This window comes from Capricornis sumatraensis, chromosome 8 (genome assembly GCF_032405125.1).
Source record: "Capricornis sumatraensis isolate serow.1 chromosome 8, serow.2, whole genome shotgun sequence".
NCBI lineage: Eukaryota > Metazoa > Chordata > Mammalia > Artiodactyla > Bovidae > Capricornis > Capricornis sumatraensis.
In genome coordinates, this window is record NC_091076.1 from 31,876,189 (window position 1) to 31,901,642 (window position 25,454).

Consider the following 25,454-nt stretch of genomic DNA (forward strand, 5'->3'; position numbering starts at 1 on the left):
CTATCCTGTACTACCAAGCAGAATAAATCACTCCATCAAATATGACCCTCATTGTATGTTATTCATGTACATCTCTTGCAGCCCTCATCCTTATGTTAATTTTTTCTCAAGGACTAAGATAATGCAAAAATTTTATCTCTGTATCACCAATACCTGGGCACAAAGAAAGTGCTAAATAAATATCAATGGTTAAATGTATAAATGAATGTTGCGGAGAACTTAATATTGTACCGGTTTCTACTACTAATTCATTCAAGAATAGGAAGCATGTCACGTAATCTCTGAGTCCCAATTTCTTGTGTCATGGAGATTACAGTATCATTCAAATACTTCCAACATCAAATGGAATGATCTGTGTGAAACCAATATGGAAAACGATGCCATGCTATCACAGGACAAACCATATCCCCACATATAACTAGTAAGGAAATAAAAAGGACTGAGCCACAGGGATAATGTTCTGAATTGGGGAGAAAATGTCCTTGACAATCTGGTGGTTTTAATTGTAGATACTAAAATCAGTACAGGTTTTTACAAACCAGGTGTTATCCTCTCTGCCATATGGTATGAGCCCCAGGGCTCCTCCTCCTCACTAAGGAACAACAGACTGAAGGCTTTACTGCAATCTCCTTTATAAGACCTCTCTGACATCTTTCTCAGCTCCCTGCCACAATGGGGAAAAAAACCCAGGACAGAGACTGAGAAGACCCTAGTTCTAATCTGGTTGTATCACAATAGCAATTATGAGTCTCTAGGAAAGTCTGTTTCCTACCTGTTAAGTGGGGATGATAATTTCTTCACAAGGTTAATTTGTGAGGACTAATTATGTTAACATAGATAAGTTACTGGGCTTCCCTCATAGCCCAGTTGATAAAGAATTTGCCTGCAATGCAGGAGACCCAGTTTTGATTCCTGGGTTGGGAAGATCCCCTGGAGAAGGAAATGGCAACCCATTCCAGTGTTCTTGCCTGGAGAATCTCATGGACAGAGGAGCCTGGCAGGCTACAGTCCATGGGGTCATGAGAGTCGTAAATGACTTAGTGACTAAACCACCACCATATAAGTTACTAACACAGTGCCTGGCACATCTTAGCTACTCAATAAATAATAGCTGCTATTTCGCCTTGAAAAGCATAAAGACATTTGAGCCACAAAGTACAGTTCAGCTTAGTTTAACATCCCTTCTTCAACAATTTACAACTCAATAATGGGGAGAAATTTTCAAGGATCTTAACATCAGCAAGTTCTTCACCACCTTTTAACTGTATCTCTTCCATTTGATGAAAAATGAATCAGTGGAAAGCAAAATGAACTGGGAATCAGTTACGTATTGCCAATAACCCTTCTCAATTTCAGTTTTATCATCTATTATACAAGGATAATAACCTGTCTCATTAAACTCCTGTGAAGATTAAAAGAGAACCGTGAATATGAAAGGAGCCAGAATGCTACTGGCAATGGACATGTGAACTTTTTTTTTTAATCACTGATTACAGTATAAAATGACTCAGAATAAACGAATCTCCAATGCTGGAAGCATGATTCAACGTTTTTGGATTGTGACTCAGTATTGTGTTAGAATGTATGACTCCTCCACTTAAGATCCTTCAATAGCTTGCTATTACCTTTAAAAGTTAAAATTCCTTACATGATCTGACCTGCCTACACTTCACATTCCAATCATAACAAACCACTCGCAGTTCTCTGTACAAGCCAACCTCACGAACCTCCTTGCCTTACCACATGCTATTTACCTCTGCCTGGAATACATTTGTCTCTTTATTATTCTTCCCCAAGATAACTAACTCATTCAGTTCAGACTTCACCATCAGGAAGCTTTCCTTAAACATCCAATCTTTTATTCGGTATGTGCCATAGTATAATTTTATTCAGTATTATATCGTTATGTGCCACATGCCAAGGAACCTGCAACTGACAGGTGAGACATAGTTCCTGGCCTCATGAAGTTTTAGCATCCTATACTGTAACTGTTTGTGCCTTCATGACACTCACAAGACTGGGAGATCAGGAGTTTGATAATGTCTGATTCATCCCTATACTGTCACTTCTCCACAGAAGACCTGGCATAGAATAGCAGCTTTGCAAATGTTTAGTAAATCAACATAAAATAACCAACTCTGCACAGAGACAGCACTAGATAAAAAGAATAGCAGTAATCTAGTATAATAAGCCACAGCTTACTCATTATAAGACCCTTTCAAATACATCAATACTTCATCACATAATCTGCTTTAGAAAAAGGAATTGGTAAATTGTGAAGGTCAGAGGGACCCATGAGGTCATCAATGACTTCTACATATTCCTTCAAGTGATAGGACATTCACTACAACTTCAGAGGACAGAATGAATGACCTTAAATTAATAGAATCTGCTCCCTTCAACAATTAATCCTAATCCTGGTTTTGTAAACTCAATTAACCCCAAAGAAGGAATTCTCTTTTAAATGCAGCTATTTGAGGACATTTCCAGGTAAGGCAAAGTGTATAGTCCTCAGTCTACTGAGGAAAAAACTGAAGCTCAGAAAGGCAAATTGGCTTTCCTAAGGTTCAAAGCTAAAACTGAAAACTGAGTCTAGCAGCCAGCTCTGGTTCCAGGGTTAGGATTTCTAGAGCATTAATAAATGAAAGCTGGAAGGGATATCTACTGGTTATTAAGTTCAGGTCCTTTACTCTGAGGCCCAGGGTGGGAGAGTGACCAAGATGAGTGCTCACCAGCCCAGACTCTGCATCTACCACACTGATCTGATCCCTAAAAATCATACCTGCCCATATCAGAATAGAGGAAATAAAGGCTTACCAAAGTGTTAGAAGAATTATAATCCTCAGCTGATTTATCTGCAAAAGAAAAAAGACAAGTGATTCAGTCAGTAAACAATTACAGTGAATCCTTTCTTGAGACTTAGGAAGCCTATTCAGTAAAATACTTGCCAAGCTTAGAATAACAGTGTTACTGATACTACAGTCCCAATACCATGCTAAATACTTTATACACATTACCACCTCTAATCCTTGCTACAACTGGGTACTATTATTATGTCTACTTTTATAAATTTGGAAACTGACATTCAGTGAAGTGATTTGTCTACAAATCATTTAACACACAGGTTATTTGGAGTCAAGATTTGAATTTTGGTCTAATTCTAAATACTATGCTAGAACTATATCTACATTATCAAGCCTCAGTGATTAAGGAAATTACCTCCATTCTAAGAGAAATGGAAAGAGTCCATAACTGGTATCACCCCGAGATGTCTATAACAAATCATGACCAGCATGCAGCTTCAGCTTTTAGAAAGGATCCTTCTATATCCATGTCTATTCCCCACAAGGAAAGAAACACTAAGCCTTAGGAAAAGAGCTTTCTGGGTATCTCAGCTGATAAAGAATCTGTCTGCAATGCAGGAGACCCTGGTTTGATTCCTGGGTAGAGAAGTTCCCTTGGAGAAGAGATAGGCTACCCACTCCAATATTCTCACCTGGAGAATCCCCATAGATAGAGGATCCTGGTGGGCTACAGTCCATGGGGTCGTAAAGAGTCAGACATGACTAAGCATCTTAGCACAACATAGTCATGTCAAGTATAATTAAACGTATGGTCTTATTTCTGACACTAGATCTAAACTCCCTCAATATCACCAAATTTTATTAATTCTGAGGTATATATTTTTTTACATTAACATCTCTGAAACACAGATGTGTCCTACAGTCAAAGGTATTTCATGATTTAATTGGCAGCTTCTTTTTTCTTCATGTATGTAAAATAACAATGCATCTCACAATCAATGATATCTTAAACTTGATAAAGTATGAAACACAAACCCAATCTAGCAAGAAAATAAGTTTAAACACCAAGTATTATGTTTGGATTTATTCTTTAATTCCTAGAAGTCCAAGAAGAAATTGATTTCATCAGTTCACCACCAATGGAATTAAGGAGAAGAAATATTATATCAAATCCTACATCTACCTCACCAAGAAACAAGCCCAGATAATGTCCAAGATCTCACATACATGAAAGTGTCAGGTATAGCTCCTGTGATCCTATGACAAATTATGAACCCACAAACTGTGATAATATGTTCTTAAAGCAACCCCTGAATGGCAAGCTGTACCCCAGAGAAATCAAATCAGGATATAGCTTAAACCTAATTCACTTGTTTTTCTTCTCCAAAAGCATATTCCATACCAAGTAGAATACTATGCCCTCACTGCACCACCTCCAACATTCCGTACTACTACTGTTTGTGAGGACTGGGTATTCTGGTAATAAACATATCTCAATCATATAAAAGAAGAGTAAGTTTGTACCTTCTAAATGAGATGTACAATTTCAATATATAAAAATTAAATTTTATAGCACAGAATGACACAGCAGAAAGCACTTCCAATCCCTTCACTGTACAAATAAATAAACTAAGGTTCAGAGGAAAAGAAACCGGTTTAAGATTACATAAATCAAATGCTACAAATCCATGGCAAAGAGGACTAAAACCCAGAACCTGAGATTGTCAGTTCAGTTCAGTTCAGTCACTTGGTTGTGTTCGACTTTTTGCGACCCCATGGACTGCAGCACGCCAGGCCTCCCTGTCCGTCAGTCCTTCCAATGAATATTCAGTCCTTCCAACTTCAACATCAGTCCTTCCAATGAATATTCAGGACTTATTTCCTTTAGGATGGACAGGTTGGATCCCATTCCAGTCCAAGGGACTCTCAAGAGTCCTCTCCAACACCACAGTTCAAAAGCACCAATTCTTCGGTGCTCAGCTTTCTTTTTAGTCCAACTCCCACATCCATACATGACCACTGAAAAAATCATAGCCTTGACTAGACAGATCTTTGTTGGCAAAGTAATGTCTCTGTTTTTTAATATGCTGTCTATGTTGCTCATAACTTTTCTTCCAAGGAGTAAGTGTCTTTTAATTCCATGGCAGCAATCACCATCTGCAGTGATTTTGGAGCTAAAAAAAATAAAAGTCTGCCACTGTTTCCACTTTTTCTCCATCTATTTGCCATGAAGTGATGAGATCAGATGCCATGATCTTTGTTTTCTGAATGTTGAGCTTTCAGCCAACTTTTTCACTCTCCTCTTTCACTTTCATCAAGAGGTTTTTTAGTTCTTCACTTTCTGCCATAAGGGCGGTATCATCTGTATACCTGAGGTTATTGATATTTCTCCCTGCAATCTTGATTCCAGCTTGTGCTTCATCCAGCCCAGCGTTTCTCACGGTGTACTCTTCATATAATTTAAATAAGCACGGTAACAATACACAAACTTCACGTACTCCTTTTCCTACTTGGAACCGGTCTGTTGTTCCATATCCAGTTCTAACTGTTGCTTCTTGACCCGCATACAGATTTCTCAGGTGGTCTGGTATTCCCATCTCTTTCAGAATTTTCCACAGTTTATTGTGATCCACACAGTCAGAGGCTTTGGCATAGTCAATAAAGCAGAAATAGATGTTTTTCTGGAACTCTCTTGCTTTTTCCAGGATCCAGTGGATGTTGGCAATTTGATCTCTGGTTCCTCTGCCTTTTCTAAAACCAGACTGAGGTTGTCGATCTAGTCTAAATTTTGCTTATCACATTACCTATGAGTTGGTAGAGAAAATAAAGTGCTAAAAAAACAGGAAACAAAAAAAATTGGCATGAAAAATTGCACTTTGGTTTTAGACAGCAAAGGATTTAAAGACCCAAGTTGAAAACACACTTACATCACTGATGTATCACTCAATTGATATGTTAAGGCTTTATGAATAAATCGCTTACTTCCCCTGAGCCTAAATAATTTCTCTGAGTATGCAAAATGTGGGTAACAGTACTTGTGCTGCCAGTCTCTCAATGTCATCCTGAGAATCAAATGAGATAATTTATGTGCAAGCATATATAAATTGAAGTAGTGTTGGCATAATTAATATAAGAATAGTATGAGAAGAAAGGAAATAGGAAAATGAGAGATAGGACATTTAAAATAACTGTGCCATAAAAAATGAGATCTACTGTATAATACAGAGAACTATATTCAATATCCTATGATATACTGTAAAGCAATTATCCTCCAATTTAAATTTTTAATAAATATTTTTTTAAAGGAAAAAATATCATATGATAAACCATACTGGAAAAGAATATTTTAAAACAGAGTGTCTATATAACTGAATCACTTTGCTGTATAGCAGTAACTAACACAACACTGTAAATCAATTATACTTCAATAAAAAAATAACTGTGGTAGATTCATGTCAATGTATGGTAAAACCAATACAGTATTGTAAAGTAAAATAAAAATAAAATTTAAAAAAATAATAATAACTGTGACAAATATACAGTTTTGCCTGGAGCTGCTTTGGTCTTCAACTTACAGAAAACAAAAAATCCTTCAATGTTATTCATTTATGCATACATGCAGGAACATACACACAATTACCTGAATGTGTATATCATATACTCATATTCAATCATATATACTTAAAGTGGACTTTTTATATTCCAAACATACAGAAACCCACAGAGTTGCTTCCATAAACATAAACAGTATTTGTACATATCTACACACATACACATAAAAAGAGATTATTTCAAAGACTCTGCTACTGAGGCTTTCAAAACCAGCTCCTAATCTGACATCTCCATGACAAACTCTTAAAAACACAAACCCTAACCTAGAAAACTTTCCAACCCATGATCCCTCAAACCCAATACTGCCTTGGAATAACTCACTCCCTCAATGGAAGAAGTGAGATAGATCCAGAGCGGACAGATATCAGGAAGGGAATATGCTAGGGACATGTATAATGCTCTGCTGGGCACCACTATGCAGAATGAGCAAAGCTGCAGTTTGTCATCCTCACCATCTGTGCCCTTTGCTACAAGCCAGACACTTGCTGGGAAAAGCATCCTTCAAAATCAGTTAGTTCATCCTGGTTCTCACTATCCCCAACAACACTGACCTTTAAAAGAGACAACAGTAACACCAGCATTAAGCACTGAACTCAGAATTAAGAATAGTGGTTAGGAGACTACTAATTTAGGCACAATAGAAAGGCATTTGGGGCACTAATGTTTGCAAAACAAGACGAAACTGGAAGTGGTATATACTAGATACTACTTGCCCTAAAATTCTAAGATGCTATATAAAGGGCAAGTTTTCAGAAATGTAGGCCTTCTTAGGGCTTGCTTAAGAAAAGAAAAATCTCTCTGCCATGGAAGGAGGTGTTTCGAGTAAGAGTTACTAGAAGCAAGTGGTCATTCCTAGTCCAGGAATTAGGAGACCTGGATTCTAATCCCAATTCTGGTATGAAAAACATTCTGAAAAACACAGCCCTTTATACAGAGACAATGAATACATCTAAAGAAGATTTATTATTATTTGGCCTTTTTTCATTTGACTGATAAAAATTAGTTTCTTGAGGAAGAAATTGGGCTTGCCTACTTAAATGTGTTATCACATAACTTACTGATATTGAAAATGATGATAACAATGGCTACATTTCCATGGTGCTGTTTTATAACCTACAAAGAATTTTCACATCAATGAGCTCATTTATTCTCATTACAACCTCTTGAGATAGGAAATAATATCCCCATTTTGAAGCTCAAAGAAATGAAGTAATTACTAAAACCTAGTCAGTATCAGAATCCAGATTTTCAAGCACAAAGTCTATGTTTTTATACATAATATGACAGTATTTTTTAGAAACATGGAGTTTTAAAGACCCAAGTTCAATGCAAAAACCCAATATCGTAGCTCTCAAATTTCAAAATTCCATCTTAGTAAAAGTGCCATCTCTACTCTTCCCATAATGTTCTTCCTTCACATCAATGGGCATCCAATATAAAAACATTTTTTTTTCCCCCTAGACTGTCCTAGACACAATCTCCATACCTGTAAAGCTCATATACTTCTGGCTGTTGGAGGTCTTCTTTGAGTTATAAAATTCCAACACATCCAGAACAGCCTGCGGGTTTTTCTTCTGCTCCGACTTAGTGATATTTGATGTCTGAAGCAAGCGGGCCCATTGCTCTGGCATCCCCTATAAGAGAGATATGCAAGGCTGTCAGCAAGGCACAGTCACAGGGACCCTGAAGCAAATTCAGAACTCACTGTGGAGTGGAAGATTGGTTCAAGATGGGGAAGCAGAGGACATGTGCTCACCTCCCCCTCCAAAACTCACAACTAACTGCTGAACAGTTAGCTAGTTTGCTGGAACCCACCAAAAAAAAAAATCCAAAGACAAAGGTGTAGCCACAATGAGACCGTAGGACAGGCACAATCACTGTAAAACCAAATCCAATATCTGCCAGGTGGGAGACCTACACAGAAGTTCTGCCACTGTTGTGAAGGTTCTGAGCCCTACGTCAGGCTTCCCAGACTAGGAGTCTGGCAATGGCACTAGGAATCCCCAGAGAATCTGACTTTGAAAGCCAGTGAGATTTGACTACAGAATTTCCACAGGACTAGGGGAAACACACTCTACTTTTGGAGAGCACACACAAAATGTTGAGCCCAACAGGACCCAGGGAAAAGGAGCAGAGACCCCATAGGATAATGAACCAAACCTATCTGCTAGTGCTGCAGAGTCTCCTGAAGAGGCAAGGGGCGGCTGCAGCTCACGGCTGCAGCTCTGGGTGGCAAGGGCACTGGCAGCAGCACTACCCATTGGCATGAGTGCTCCTGGAGGGTGCCATCAGCCCTATCATAGAGCCTTTAGCCTCCAGGGTTGGGTCACCTCAGGCCAAACAACAAACAGGGAGGGAACACAGTTCCACTCATCAGCAGACAAGTGGATTAAAGTCCCTGCCCACCAGAGCAAAATCAAGAATACTATACCCAGTGAGGCTCTCATTTAGATTTGACATGGAAATCAAAAGATTTAAAGACAAGCAAAAACTAAGAGAATTCAGCATCAGCAGACCTGCTTTGCAACAAATGCTAAAGGAACTCCTCTGGGTGGGAAAGAGACTGTGTGTATGTGTTAGTCACTCAGTCGTGCCCGACACTTTGCGACCCCATGGACTACAGTCCACCAGGTTCCTCTGTCCATGAGATTTTCCAGGGAAGGATACTGGAGTGGGTTGCCATTTCCTTCTCCAGGGGATCTTTTAGCAACTTTAAAAAAGAAAACGTGTGTGTGTGTGTGTGTGTATACACGTATTGTTATATCAAAACCTCATGGGTGCAGCAAACCCAAAAACTACACTGTGTGTTAGTCACTCAGTCATATCTGACTCTTTGCAATGCCAGGCTCCTATGTCCATGGGATTCTCCAAGCAAGAATACTGGAGTGGATTGCCATTTCCTTCTCCAGGGATCTTCCTGACCCAGGGCTTCAACCAGGGTCTCCTGCATTGCAGGTAAGATTCCATAGATACACATAAGAAATAGCAACCCAAACACAATACTAAAGATGGTAATCAAACCACAAGAGAACAAAGGAGGAAGGGAAGAAAAGAGACCTATGAAAACAAACTCAGAATAATTAACAAAATGGCAATAGGAATATACATGTTGATAATTACCTTAAATGCAAATAGATTATATGTGCCAACCAAAACACAAAGACCAGCTGGGTGGATACAAAAACAAGACTCATATATATGCTGTCTACAAGAGACTCACTTTAGACCTAGGGATACAAACAGACTGCAAGTGAGGGGTTGGAAGAAGGTATTCCATGGAAATCAAAATTAAAAGAAAACTAGAGTAGCAATACTCATACCAGACAGAACAGACTTTAAAACAAAGACTATTAAAAGAGACAAAGAAGGATACTACATAATGATCAAGGGATCAATCCAAGAAGATATGAAAACTGTAAACATATATGCACCCAACATAGGAGCACCTCAATATATAAGGTAAATTTTAACAATTGTAAAAGGGGAAATCAATAGTAACGCAGTAGTAGTGGAAATTCAGCATCATTAATATTAGAGAAATGCAAATCAAAACCACAATGAATATTACCTCACACCAGTCAGAATGGCCATCATCAAAAAATCCCCAAACAATAAATGCTGGAGATGGTATGGAGAGAAGGGAACCCTCCTACACTGTTGGTGAGAATGTAAATTGGTACAGCCACTAAGGAGAACAGTATTGAGGTTTAGTTTAAAAAACTAAAAATAGAGCTACAATATGACCCTGTAACCCCACTCCTGGGCATATATCCAAAGAAAAATATGATCTGAAAGGATACGTGTTTCCCAATGTTCACTGTTGCACTGTTTACAACAGTCAAGAAATAGCCAACAGAAGCAACCTAAATGTCTGACAGAGGAATGGATAAAGAAAATGTGGTATAGACAGACAATGGAATATTACTCGGCCATAAGAAAGAATGAAAGAATGTCATTTGCAGCAACGTGGATGGACCTACAGATTGTTATACTGAGTGAAGTAACTCAGACAGAGAAATATCATATGATACCCCTTATATGCAGAACCTGAACAGAAACAATACAATTAAACCTACTTACAAAACACAAACAGCCCCACAACCTTAGAGAACAAACTTATGGTTACCGAGGGAAAGGATAGGGAGGTTAGGGATAGTTAGGGAGTTTGGGATCACCACCTACACACTGCTATATTTAAAACAGATAACCAACAAGGTCCTACTGTATAGCACAGGGAGGTCTGCTCAACGTTACGTGGCAGTCTGGATGGAAAAGGAGTTTGGGGGAGAATGGATACCTGTATATGTATGACTCAGTACCCCTGCTGTCCACCAGAAATTCACAACATTGTTAACTGGCTATCAGTCATTTCAGTCGCTCAGTCATGTCTGACTCTTTGCAACCCCATGGACTGTATCACACCAGGCTTCCCTGTCCATCATCAATTCCCGGAGCTTGCTCAAACTCATGTCCATCCAGTCGGTGATGCCATCCAACCATCTCATCATCTGTCATCCCCTTCTCCTCCTGCCTTCAATCTTTCCCAGCATCAGCATCTTTTCTAATGAGTCAGCCCTTCGCATCAGGTGGCCAAAATATTGGTGCTTCAGCATCAGTCCTTCCAATGAATATTCAGGATTGATTTCCTTTGGGATTGACTGGTTTGATCTCCCTGCAGTCCAAGGGACTCTCAAGAATCTTCTCCGAAACCACAATTCAAGAGCATCAATTCTTCAGTGTTCAGCATTGTTTATGGTCCAGCTCTCACATCTATACATGACTACTGGAAAAAGCATAACTTTGACTACACAGACCTTTGTTGGCAAAGTAATGTCTCTGCTTTTTAATATGCTATCTAGTTTTGTCACAGCTTTCCTTCTAAGGAGCAAAACTCCAATATAAAATAAAAACGATTTTTTTTAATTTTTTTAAAAGAACTAACTTTGAAAACTGATAGCAGCTAAAGATGAGTTTAGTCATTCCCTTCTCTGCCCTCAGAGCTTCTCACAGGCCTCTCTTACAAGACATCTTACTGTATCAGTTAACTTCTTGAGATGTTTGCTCCTCACCAGGCTATTACTCCTTTAAAGCATGAACCTTGTCTGATTTGTTTCTGGATCATCAATGCCCAGCACAGAGTCCCTGCCAAAAGGCCACTTAACCAAGGTCTATTTAAGGAACGGAGATTCAAAGGCTTCTCTGGTACAATTCTGGAGGTGCACAAACAGTCCCTCTCAAGAACATGAAAAGATAGTAATAAGGGTCTCAGGCAAAGACAGAGACATCAGGAAGTCTGGAAAAGATTAAATCTAACAGTGCATAGCCAGAACTCTGAAAATATATCTCTGCATCTTATGTATTAATTCAAGTTCTTCATATGTATTAATATTCACTGTGGCCTCACAGCAAACTGATCAGTTAGGTACTATCATCCTTACTTTACAGATAAAGATGCTGAAGCATAGAGACTAAGTTATTCACCCAAGATCAAATGGTTAGTAACAGCAGCAGTCAGACTCAAATCCAGGCAGTCTGGCCCAGGCCCTAAGTTCTAAACCACTATTCTATGCTACCTCCCTAGGCTAGGGCCTCAAAGAATCTTAAGTCCAAATATTTGTAATCATCAAGGGTGCTGCATTAAGCAGGTGCAAAGACCAAACATCTTTCTGTGACCCAAAACTTACTGTAAACTCGCCTGTGACAGCATCAAAACCAACGTGAATCGTGTGCTCAAAATCTGAAGGAAGAGAAATCTCTGGCCGTTCCTTCTCCTTCTTTTTATTTGCTGCAAGAGAAAAAGGAAAAAGGAGATAAAAACAAGGATATGACTTTATTTATTTATTTAGCTCTTTATTTACTTAGCTCTTTTGTTGAGTTCTAAGCTCTTTTAAAGGCCAAGGACTATGATACAAATTCACCTGTGTATTTAGAGCCCAAAACCAGACCTAGATTGAAGCAGATGCTCAATTCATGATTAAAGGTTTAATTTTTCATTGAACTAAAGTAAGGCAGGAGCAGAAAGAACATTTATCAGAATGTCCTGGTTTTACCACTAATGAGTCTGTTGATCCAGGGCAAGTAACTTCCTTTTTCTGAACCCTGGTTTCCCCACCTGCAAAATGAGAAGACTCAAGTAAATGGTCTCTAAAGAGCCTTCCAACCCAGACATCTTACATTCTATGAGCTTCTAGAACCTGCTTCTACCTTTTGATTCTTGATTACGGATCACTTTAAGGTTCTCCACATTATGGAATTTTAGATTTAGAAATTGCTGCTTAAAATGAGTATCTAATAATTAATTAAGTGCAATGATTCAAGTTACTTTTCTCTATTATAATTGATTTACAATATTAGTTTCAGGTGACCAACACTGTAATACAATATTGCTATAAACTATCCTCCATTTAAAGTTGTTATAAAATATTGGCTATATGCCCTGCACTGTAAAATATATCTCTGTATCTTATGTATTAATTCAAGTTCTTCATATGTATTAATATTCACTGTGGCCTCACAGCAACCTTATCAGTTAGGTACTATCATCCTTACTTTACAGATAAAGATGCTGAAGCATAGAGACTAAGTTACTCGCCCAAGGTCAAATGGTTAGTAACAGCAGCAGTCAGACTCAGATCCAGGCAGTCTGGCCCAGATCCTAAGTTCTAAACCACTATTCTATGCTGCCTCCCTAGGCCAGGGCCTCAAAGAATCATTAAGTCCAAATATTTGTAATCATCAAGGGTGCTGCATCAAGCAGGTGTTCTGCTGATCTGGCACAAAAAGCTTCAATATTTACAGAGTTATTGTGCCCTTGTCATACTCTTGTGTTCCCCTCAAATTCATATATTCTAACTCCCAGTACCTCATAGTATGATCTTATTTGCAAACAGAGACATTGCAGATATAATTATTTAAAACATGATTAGTTCATACTGAAGTAGGTTCAATCCCTAATCCTGACAATGTCCTTATAAAAAGGGGATATTTGGAGACAAATGCACACAGGAGGAGATAAATGCAGAGATCAGAGCAGTACTTCTTCAAGCCCAACAAATTTTTCCTCAGCTCTCAGAAGGAACCAACCCTACAAACACCTTCATCTTGGACTTCCAGCCTCCAAAACTGAAACAATAAATTTCTTGTTTAAGCTCCTTGTTTGGGGTAATTTGTTGCAGCAGCACTAGCAAATTAACATAGCCCTCTCCCAACTAAAAAGAATTTCGGGTCTTGGTATTAGCTAGACCTAGTCCTTTGGAGCCTCAATGCAATTGTGTAACAAGTAGGATAGTGATACTAGTGCCCATGTGACAGAAGAAACCAGAAGTTTCAAGAAGTTAAGCAGCCTTTCCAAGGTACAGAGCAAGTTAGCAGCAGATCTGGGGCCTTCAGATCTGAGGTCTTCAGGCTTCCAGCCCCAAAGCCTTTGTATTCTGTCACTCCTACTATATATAAAATAAATAATGAGGACCTACAGTATAGCACAGGGAACCCTACTCAATAATCAATAATGGCCCACATGGGAAAAGAATTCAAAAAAGAGTGGGTATATGTATGTCAGATTCACTTTGCTATATACCTAAAACTAACACAGCATTGTTAACTAACCTCAAAAAAAAAACTTTTTAATAAAATATTGAGTTGGAAAAAATTTTCATTCAGGCTTTCCTCACCATCTTACAGAAAAATGCAAATGAATTTTTGGCCAACCCAATAAAAACTATAATTTCACACACACACACACACACACAATTCAATAATAAGAAAACAAACCGATTAAGGACATAGGCAAAAGACATGAAGAGACACCTCACCAAAGAAGATATACAGACAGAAAAGATACTCAGCATCATATTTCATTAGGGAACTGAAATTAAAACAGTAAAAACCGCTACACACCTACTAGAATGCCAAAATCCAAAACTGACAACAACAAATGATAACAAGAATATGGAATAACAAGAATTTTCATTCATTAGAACTGGGAATGCAAAATGGTTCAGTCACTTTGGAAGGAAGGTTGGCAGTTTTTCAAAAAATTAAATATACTCTTAATCCAGCATTCGTGCTCCTCCATTATTTACCCAAAGGAAATGATAACTTATTCACACAAAAACTTGCACATGGATGTCTGCAGCAGCTTATTCATAATTGCCAAAACTTGGAAGCAACCAAGATGTCCTTCAGTAGGTGAATGGATAAACTGTGACACATCCAGAAAATGGAATATTTTTCAGCACTAAGAAGAAATGAGCTATCAAGCCATGAAAAGATAATGAGGAACCTTAAATACACACTACTAGGTGAAAGAAACCAATCTGAAAAGACTACATACTACATGATTCCAACTATCTGACATCTGAAAAGGCAAAACTATGGAGACAGTATAAAGATCAGTGGTCGCCAGAGATGAGAGTGGAAAGAAGGATGAATAACCAGAGCACAGAGAAATTTTAGGGTGATGAAAATATTTTGCATGATCTATAATAGTGGATACGGAGAAGGCAATGGCACCCCACTCCAGTACTCTTGCTTGGAAAATCCCATGGATGGAGGAGCCTGGTAGGCTGCAGTCCATGGGATTGCTAAGATTCACACACGACTGAGCGACTTCACTTTCACGCATTGAAGAAGGAAATGGCAACCCACTCCAGTGTTCTTGCCTGGAGAATCCCAGGGACAGAGGAGCCTAGTAGGAAGCCATCTGTGGGGTCGCACAGAGTCGGACACAACCGAAGCGACTTAGCAGCAGCAGCAGCAGCATAATAGTGGATATTTGTGCGTGTGTAGGCCACCTCATGGGAAGAGTTGACTCATTGGAAAAGACTTTGATGCTGGGAGGGACTGGGGGCAGGAGGAGAAGGGGACGATAGAGGATGAGATGGCTGGATGGCATCACGGACTCAATGGATGTGAATATGAGTGAACTCCAGGAGTTGGTGATGGACAGGGAGGCCTGGCGTGCTGCGATTCGTGGGGTTGCAAAGAGTCGGACACGACTGAGTGACTGAACTGAACTGAACTGAACTGATACATATGCATATATATATTTATTCAACTCACAGATTCACAACACCAACAGTGAAGTCTAATGTAAAATATGGATGTAAAGTGAATATGATGTGCTGATGTAGGTTCATCTATTGTAACGAATGTACCACCCAAGGACGAGATGTTAGTAGTGAGGTTAGATGTGCATATGTGGGGGCAGAGTGTTTACAGGAAATCTGTGTACTTTCCACTCAATATTGCTGTGAAACTAAAACTTCTATAAACTTTTAAATAAAGATTTTGAGAACTCTGCTCTACAGACTTATATCCTCTACTTTATCTCCCACTACAGGAAAACCTTCTTTTACTATGCTTGGAGTTACTATACTTCACAAACTGACAATTTGTGGCAACCTTGCATTACCAGATGATGGTTAACATATTTTAGTGATTAAAAGTATTTTTCAATTAAGGTATGTACACTGTTTATTTGGAGAAGGCAATGGCACCCCACTCCAGTACTCTTGCCTGGCAAACCTCATGGACAGAGGAGCCTGGTGGGCTGCAGTCCATGGGGTCGCGAAGAGTCGGACACGACTGAGCGACTTCACTTTCACTTTTCACTTTCATGCAGTGGAGAAGGAAATGGCAACCCACTCCAGTGTTCTTGCCTGGAGAATCCCAGGGACGAGGGACCCTGGTGGGCTGCCGTCTCTGGGGTCACACAGAGTTGGACATGACTGAAGTGACTTAGCAGCAGCAGCAGCAACACTGTTTATTTTTAAATAGATATCTACTTAATACACCACAGTATAGTGTAAACATAACTTTTATATTCACTTGGAAATCAGAAAAATTCACATGATGCTCACTCTACTGGGGTAGTCAGAACTAAACCCACAGCATCTCCAAGGCATGCTTGTACTTAGGTTTCGTACAGTCTACACCAAATACCAGTAGTAATGGTCCACCATTAGCACATAATGTGCTCTTCCACACCTCTTGACTTTTTCTCTAGTTACTCTCTTTGCCTGTAAATCCTGTCTTTCCTTTTCCCTTCCCTTGCCACACCACCACACAAACCCTTTCCTTTATCCTTGTCAGGTCTCAGCTTAAAGGTCATCTCTTCTGTGAAGTCTTTTCTCATCTCTGCACTGGGGTGTTCACCTTCCCCACTGTTCCCACATCCATGACAGTTATTGCCTACTTTCAGAGTTTATTTTTCTAAGCAGACTCAGTTCTAAGTGCAGGGATCATGTCCAACTTATCATGAATCCCCATCAGCTAAAAGCCAGGCATAAAACAGGTGCTCAGACACTAAGTGAAGAAAGGAACAAATGATCAGACACCTAACTCAACCTGGCAAGGAATCTAAGGAATCTGCCTAAGACATGCAAATTCTCTTCAGGGCAGGATTATATGTTTCATTTTGACCAGCTCTGACCTGAAGTACACAATCCTGTTTTAAAATGCTGTTCTATGGTAGCTCAACACACTGGCCAAAAGATATTATGAAGTCCTAATGCCTCCAATAGACCCAATACAACCCTAAAGAAAGGCAGCTTTTGGCCGAGGTGGGAGCTAGGGAAGGAGAGGACAAAAAGGTCTAAAAAATCCAGGCCAGTTTTGCCTCTACTACACCACGTAGTCCAGGTTGTCAGCTTTCTCATCTGAAAAATGTAGACAATAAACTAGATGATCTTAAGTGCCCTTCCAGCTCCTACATTCCAAATGTCTATGAAAACAGAAAGATCAGCACGCTCAAAGCCCTGTAACTACATCTCTTCCTGACAGAGTATCCCACGGTTTTAATAGGTACTTTATATATATCATCTCATATAATCACCACAATCCTGAGAATCAATTTTTACTTGGAGACTATGAAATTGAAATATGGACTTGTCTACAGTTATGGAAGTAATTTAAATTTTAAAAAAGGTGGCTTCAGAGCCAAGGCCCTTTTCTACTACTTTACCCCCTCTAAACAATTTCAAGCTGCATCAAGAAAACTTCCTCTGTTATGAAGAGGAGAAATAACATTAAAGAGTTAACCACATATAAGATACTAGAATATTTTCCTTAATTGTCATAATCCTATGGGATATATTATTACTACTGTCATTTTACAGATGAGGAAACTTAAAAGCAGTTAAATAATTTGCTCAAGCTTATACAGCTAGTAAGAGATGAATTTGAACCCAGGTCTGATTCCACAGGTTCTTCCCTTAGTATCTTAAGAGAACCATTTGTCTATATTCCAACTGCTAGGGTTTAAGCTATTTTTACATTTGGCAATTTTCCTTCCAGAAGCAGATGCTTTGTGAAAGGCAAGGGCTTGCTATGGCCCAAATTAAGCATTCATTTACGACATAAGTCCATCTGTCTTACTCATAGCTAGAATGCACTGTTCCTAAATTTCTCCTGATCTAGTCAGTTAAAAGATTGTAGGGAAGAACACTTTTACATTATTTTTATGTTTTACTTAGGTTTTCCAGATCTAATATTTTTATATATTATTTCTATGATATGTTATTAATATGCCATATAATATATCCATCACAGGCATAGAATGTCAAAAGGAACCTTGGTAATGGAAACAAAGAGAGTGGTTCACACGATGAATAGTCTATAGAAAAGAACCCCTGGGAAATGAAATCACTTAACACTTGAACATATAAAGAATATCTGAGATTAGTTTCAAGAGGCTTATCATTTTGGCCTCAGCTTCAAATATTGAGTACTTGTTCCAGAGATCTAGGCCCATATCCAGAGCTTAGAGTTCTGCTTCTGACATTACAGAGAACTCTTGAGAACTTCTTGGGAAACCTTTCCTTGGGTCTGCTTAGTCCTAGTACACAAAATTTTTTAATGTGGCCCCCTCCAACAGCCCTGTCTAAACCAACTGGAAATACAGCCTACATACAAAAAGAGAAAGGTATTTTCCAGGACCACTCTTCAATTCATTCTTGGAGGAACCTCATTAAGAGTTGTTATCTTGTACATCTCAAACAACTTTTAGGTGTTAATCACAGATTTCAAAAGAAAACCATGACAGCAAGCAATAATAGCCACAAAATTACTACCAACTGTTAATAAAGCTTCAGTTTGAATCTTTAGTATTAATAACCCAATCAGGGACTTCCCTGGTGGTCCAGTGTCTAAGACTCTCTGCTCCCAATGCAGAGGCCCCGGGTCCCATCCCTGGTCAGGGAACTAGATCCTACATGCCACAACTAAGATCCAATGCAGACAAATAAATAAATAAATATTTTAAAAATAATAATAATCCATTCAACAACTCTAAGGGATAAATATTATTATGTACCCATACGACAGGTTGATTTCCCACGTGGCTCAGATGATAAAGTGCCTACCTGCAATGCGGGAGACCCAGGTTTGATCCCTGGGTCAGGAAAATCCGCTGGAGAAGGAAATGACAACCCACTCCAGTACATTTGCCTGGAAAATTCCATGGATGGAGGAGCCTGGTAGGCCACAGTCCATTGGGTCACAAAAAGTCAGACACGACTGAGCGATTTCACATTCACAGGTTAGATAATCAAGAGGAAGAAAGGTAGAGCCAAAGGTCACAAAGTCAGGGATGGTCAATGGTAATAACCTCAAGGGCCCGACTCCAACATAGCTTCTTCTACATGCACTGTGCCTTCCCTATATTGCAGACTAAGTGAATATGAATGGATGTCATTAAATGCAAATTTGTTTTAAAATGAGTAAAAAGAACTAACCAAATCAGTTCTACCAAAGGCATTAGTCTGAACATCTATAGGATGGGAGCCTTCAAACAGTACATTGGTGTCTGAGGACTTAGAACAACTAAAGACCCAGTCCAGAAGTTGAGACAATATGTCAAATGCCAAACTCCATGCAACTATGTGTCATATGAACTTGGGCAAGTCCTTGACTCTCTGAGCACAAAAGTTATCACAGCTGTAGAGTGGAAAGGTCCCTGGAATCATAAAGAGCTACAATCTCACATCAGCCACTCCTAACTAGACCTTGGTTAAGTTATTTAAATTGAGTTACCTCAGTTTGCTGTCTACGAAGTGTACCATTTATCTCCATGAAAAACTGGTATATTTCCAACCATCAAAGCTCCTAATATAATAAGTGAGCCAAAGAACTGATGGTCTAAAATTGCGGTGCTGGAAAAGACTCTTGAGAGTCCCCTGGACAGCAAGGAGATCAAACCAATCAATCCTAAAGGAAATCAACCCCAAATATTCATTGAATGGACTGATACTGAAGCTCCAATACTTTGGTCACCTGATGCAAAGAGCTGACTCAATGGAAAAGACCCCAATGATGGAAAAGATTGAAGGCAAAAGAAGAGGGCAGCAGAAGATGAGATGTTAGATAGCATCACCAACTCAATGGACATGAATCTGAACACACTCTGGAAGACAGTGGAGGACAGAGGAGCCTGGTGTGCTGTAATCCGTGGGGTCACAAAGAGTCAGACACAACTGACAGACTGAATAACAACAAATGTTATGCTTATTACTATTGTATTAGTACTCTTTGTTATTTCTACATTTATTACTATTATTATTTTAAGGATCAACTGAGATAAAGAGAATGCATGTGCTTTATAAAAGCTAAAGAGCTTTACAAACATGAATTATTATTAATAAAGGAAAGTGTCAGAGTAGGATTTACCCACCCACTCATTAAGACAGAGAAATTGTGACTGAGGAAAAAGAATGAATCACCTGATTTCATGAAACCAGAGATCACAGACTTAAAGAAATAAAGTGGAAAAAGAAGTCTGCAACCCCATCCATCCTAATATTAATATTAAGCCTATCTTTGGCTAATTCCATTTGACTTCCCGGTAGCATGGGAAATAAGGCTGACACTGCAAAATCCCAAGTTGCAGTACAGCTATCCAAGTTCCAGTACAAAGCATTGACTTTTTTTTTAAGATTTATTTTTAAGAAGCCCCTCTCATGGGTTCAGCTGAGCCAATCTGAGCTCAAGGCAGTAAAACACTCCAAACTTGGAGAGATAAATACTGATGTAGTCCAGTTTTAAAATTAACTTAGCTAAACTCTTCCCAAGCTTGGAGAATTCCACTTTGGTTGTGAAAATGCAGCCAGAAAAAAATTCCAAACTAAATGCTGAAGAACTTCTTAGAATAAACCAAAGGCTCCAGATCCTAACCACAGGAACCAGACTTTCCCACATGGAATTCTACAACTCAGCGCCACCTATCACAGGCCCTCAATTACAGCTTCTCACAATCATTTATGCATCCCTCCAGGCACACACTAAAGCTATGTTGGAGGTCAGCATTAGGTAATGACTACAGACATTTTACCCATTGCCAGCTCAAGTCTCAACCACTAAGGCAGCCCACCGAGAACTCTTCTTTCTCTTCTCCAAATCCCCTTAGACCCCAAGACTGTGTGCCTGCTCAGTCACTTCAGTTGTGTCCAACTTTTTGCAACCCTATCGACTATAGCCTGCCAGGCTCCTCTATGGAAATTTTGGCTCCAAAAGTATGGGTAGGACCCAAGCATCAGTATTTCAAAAAAGAACCATGAATGAGTCAGATGTGTAATCTGGGTTGGGAACAGTTAACAGATAGTATTCTGTGACGTGGTAGATACTTTACAAAGATTTAGTTTCACACTCATTCCTTCCACCTTCCAGCTGTAAGACCTTGATCAATTTACTTTTCTCTAAGCTTTAGCCTCTCCAACTGAAAATGAGTTGTTATAGATACCAGATCAAACAGGAAATGAGGTTTCCCTTTAAAAAAAATCATATTTCTGTAGTGTTTTACAGTTTAAAAAATGCTTTTACATCCACTACGTGAAATGACAATAGCCTACTCATAATATGGGATGACTGGGAATTATAATTATTCCCACATTACAGTTAAGGATACAGGGATTAAAATAAACAGGTAAAAGGACATAAAAAAAATCACAGATTTAATAAATGTTAGAGGTAGGACTCAATTCAGGTTCTCTAAATTCAATTCTAGCTCATTACTCTGTGTAACAGGTATAAAGTTTCAAATAATTTATGAAGAGCATACTACTGCAAAGACTGCCAACACTGCTATGGATCCTTCTAGGATTAAGTTAAGCACAAAGAGCAGGTCAACAAATGCCTATTGGTTGAATGAAATCAAGCTGAATAAAATTTCCAAACAAAGGGAAAAAAATTCATTTATTTCATTTTGATGTATGCATTAATTACAGCCATCTAATAGGGCTTCCCGGTGGCTCAGATGGTAAAGAATCTGCCTGTAATGCAAGGGACCTGGGTTCGATCCCTGGGTTGGGAAGATCCCTTGGAGGAGGGCATGACAACCCACTCCAGTATTCTGGCCTGGAGAATCCTGATGGACAGAGGAGCCTCGTGGGCTACAGTCCAAAGGGTCACAAAGAGTTGAACATGACTGAGTGACTAAGTACGGCACAGCAAAGTATTAACGCAAAGGAGTAAAATCTATGTGTTCAGGGTATGTATAGAAAATCCAAAACTAGGGAGTGAAAAAGAGGCCACTATATCATTTCACAAGAACTTCTCATAACTATATGCTTTCTACCTCTATGCTTTGAACTTCTGGAAAACTTATATGCTTTGATCTTGAGCTATGAGTTTTATTTTCAGACCAGATTTGGCCTAGGGTTACTCAACAAGGATTTCTAGAAGAACCTCTGCATCTACAGCTTTATTGCTGATCAAAATACTTCACAATGGCCTAGTTTTGTTTCCCATAATATATAACCTGATCTAACTTCATATTTATATCTCATTTATATAATTACAGGATTTCAAAACTGTAAGAGACTGTATTTCAACTTGTTTGACTGATTTTTTATTTTTTGATTACTTTTTACTGAATGAAAGATTATTTAAATTCTATAGTACTTTATGATTTTCAAATGTTTCACACACATGATTTCATATAATCCCATAACAACCCTCTTCCCTCTTCCTTCTCCCTGCTATGGTATCATTAGTGCGGTCCCCATATCTGTGTGGCTGTAATATTTTAGATGAAGGTACTTAAGTTCACAGATAATACCTGACCCAAACCAGGCAGCCAATTTATGACAGAACCAAGACTATAACAATATCTAGATCTCTAGCTCCCCATTCAATACATAAGGTCATCCCCTCAGTTTCCAATGATGTCTAAATGGCTCCATCAGCTGTTTTTTTTTTAAACAAGAGTTTTACTGAGATAAAATTCACATACTATAAAATTCACTCAGAGTGTAAAATTCAACCGGTCAATATGTTCGCAGAGCTGGAGAACCATTCCCACAATCAATTTTAGAACATTCTCATTATCCAAAAGGAAATCCCTGAGAAACTACTGTATGGCACAGAGAACTCTACTCACTGCTCTGTGGTGGCCAAATGAGAAGGAAATCAAGAAAGAGGACATATATGTGTATCTTTAGCTGATTCACTTTGTGTACAACAGAAACTAACACAACATTGTAAAGCAACTATACACCAATAAAAAGTAAAAAAGAAACTCCACACCTCTTAGCCATCACTCCCTAATCCCATTCACTGGCTCCTACAACCCTAGGCAACACTCTTTTACTTTTTATCTATGAGTTTGCCTGAATAATTCATATAAACAGAATTATATAATATGTGGTCCTTTGGGACTGGTTTCTTTCACCAGTTTTCAAGGTTCACCCATCTTGTAGTATGAATCAGGGCTTCATTTCTTTGTTACCAAATATTATTTCTTTGTATAGATATATAACATTTTATTTACCCATTCATCCTCAATGAATATTTGAGCTGCTCCCGCTTTTTGGCTATTATTAACAATGCCACTATAAATATTCATGTACAAGTTTTTGTGTTGACATAATTTTTCATTTCTAGCTCATACGGGTAACTCTTTATGTATTTTTTATATAAGTTCCTTATTAGATATATGATTTGGGAATTTTTCTCCCACTCTGTCGGTTATCTTTTCACTTTCTTGAAGAAGCACAAAAATGTTAAATCCCAACCTTTCCTAGACACAGGAAACTAAAAGTCAAAGGAGTTAACTAACATACTTAAGGTTAGAGAGCTATTAAGTGATAAATCCAGGATTTGAACCAGGGCTACCTAAGTGAGAAGTTCATGATAACTATTTGCAGACAAAAGGGCAATTTTTTCAGCATGCCATAAAAACAAAGCCCTACAAACATGGCTGAGAACTTTACTTCATTTCAACAGCCACTTAAATATTTGGGTAGTCAAACCAAAGTCATTTATTCACGTGGACATGCAACCCTCTATTTCACTATCTTATTCATAGGATATCAGTGACTTCATTAGATACACTGTTAAAGTCCTGATTATTCTAAAAGATTTATTCATGAAGAGGAAATGAGCCCTGGCTGCACTACCTGGTTTGTGGGAACTTAGTTCCCCTACCTGGGATTGAACCCAGGCCTCCAATGAAAGTGTCAAGCCTTAACTGAAAGTGTCAAGCCTTAACCACTGGACTGCCAGGGAATCAGGGAATTCCCTAGCATTACTTCTTCTTAGTGAAGTCATGCTAAGTCCTACATTTTTTATCTCAGCTATTACTTGTCTTTCTTACTGATGTTTAATCCTTAAATCTGGGTTTAAGTCTAGGACATATGACTAAAGAAGGGGCAATCAAAAAAATCTGGGAAGACCTTCCAAATGAAACTAGTTTGGGGAGAAAAAATTTCCAAATGAAGACATTTCAATATTTCTTATATTTTGTGAGGTCATAAACAGTTATGAACTTAAAAAGTAAGCAAATTCAGATTGACTAAGATCTAATATATCAACAGCATAATTATTTTCCTCAAATTTTGCTCAGATATAATTAATAGAGTATAAGAATGGGTCTATTTTCTATTCGACTTCAGTCATTTCAGGAAAAAAGACAAAGAAACTATTTAATGAGAAAAAAAGGGGATTAAAAGAACATTCAGTAAAAGAAGCAACAAATATTTTATTCAGGTTACAAAAAAAAATTTAAGTATACAAATGATGAGAAAGAAATGAAATACTGTACTTTTATCTCCAGGTAAGATGGCTCGGTAAAATCGGTCCTTTTTTTTCTTCTCCTCTGGGTTTGGTGGCAGAGGTTTGGAACCGTGGTTTAGGGTTCCAGCGTCTTTGCTGCCAGCTCCAATCATAGTGCTGGTATTTCTCATCGGAGGGGCTGGAGGTTTGTCTTGAATGTCTAGGCCGTTATTTGACATCGTCACCACGAGCAGCAGCTACTGGAATCGGAAAGAACATACCTCTTAATTATTTTTGAGCAAAAGGAAATACATTTTAGAAATTTTAGAAAAATCCAAATTTTACAACCCTTCCTCCAGGACTCACCTCAAGCCCTTCTACTACATTCCATGACTACTGCTGTCTTATTTAGTTCACCATATTCAAAGATGGAATACCTACTCAGTCCTAAGCACTGCTGAAAATTCACAAGGTTCTTGCTTTTCTCTTCATTCTCCTATCTAAGGCATTCGAAAGTACAAAAAAACCACAATAATGTGGTTTAAAAGGCAGAAATGTGGCCTAGCTAAACTGAGTATGAATCCATGTGCTATGTATAGGCTTTAGAGAAATTCCTTAATCACTTGGTTTCCATTTATACATTCACATGAAGATTAAATAAAAGTGCCAACAGCATTCCACATAGTGAGTTCTCTGCCAAGTCTTAATTTCGTTGCCTTAGAAAAATCATTCCTTCTCTGGTAGGAACTGTATCACTATATCAAAGGTCAGTAATACTGCTAGCTTTGTAAATGGTTTTACTGAAACACTGTCCCATACATTCATTTACGTATTTTCTATGGCTTCTTTCATGTTCCAATGGCAAAGGTGAGTAGCTGTAACAGACCTAAAATATTTAGATTGTTCACAAATCTAAAATATTTGCTGACCTGTGACCTTTATCATCATCTCTCCAGGATCTCCTTCCACTAAAATTTGACCTTGTTCTAAATATATGATGATCCACACATAACCATCTTATCCTATACAGCACTGAATTTACAGGCAATTTCT

The 25,454-nt window shown here is 38.5% G+C and overlaps 1 protein-coding gene across 1 annotated transcript in view; it reads right to left on the reverse strand.

Annotated features, from left to right (window-relative positions):
- Positions 1-25,454, reverse strand: part of PAK1 (p21 (RAC1) activated kinase 1) — a 95,828-nt gene that overhangs the window by 52,288 nt on the left and 18,086 nt on the right. The window contains exons 2-5 of the mRNA XM_068975900.1: positions 24,451-24,661; positions 12,101-12,201; positions 7,903-8,050; positions 2,818-2,855 (exon numbers count right to left, since the gene is read on the reverse strand). Coding sequence (XP_068832001.1) covers positions 2,818-2,855; positions 7,903-8,050; positions 12,101-12,201; positions 24,451-24,640 — 477 coding nt within the window. The 5' untranslated portion in view covers positions 24,641-24,661. The remainder of the gene's footprint in view (positions 1-2,817; positions 2,856-7,902; positions 8,051-12,100; positions 12,202-24,450; positions 24,662-25,454) is intronic.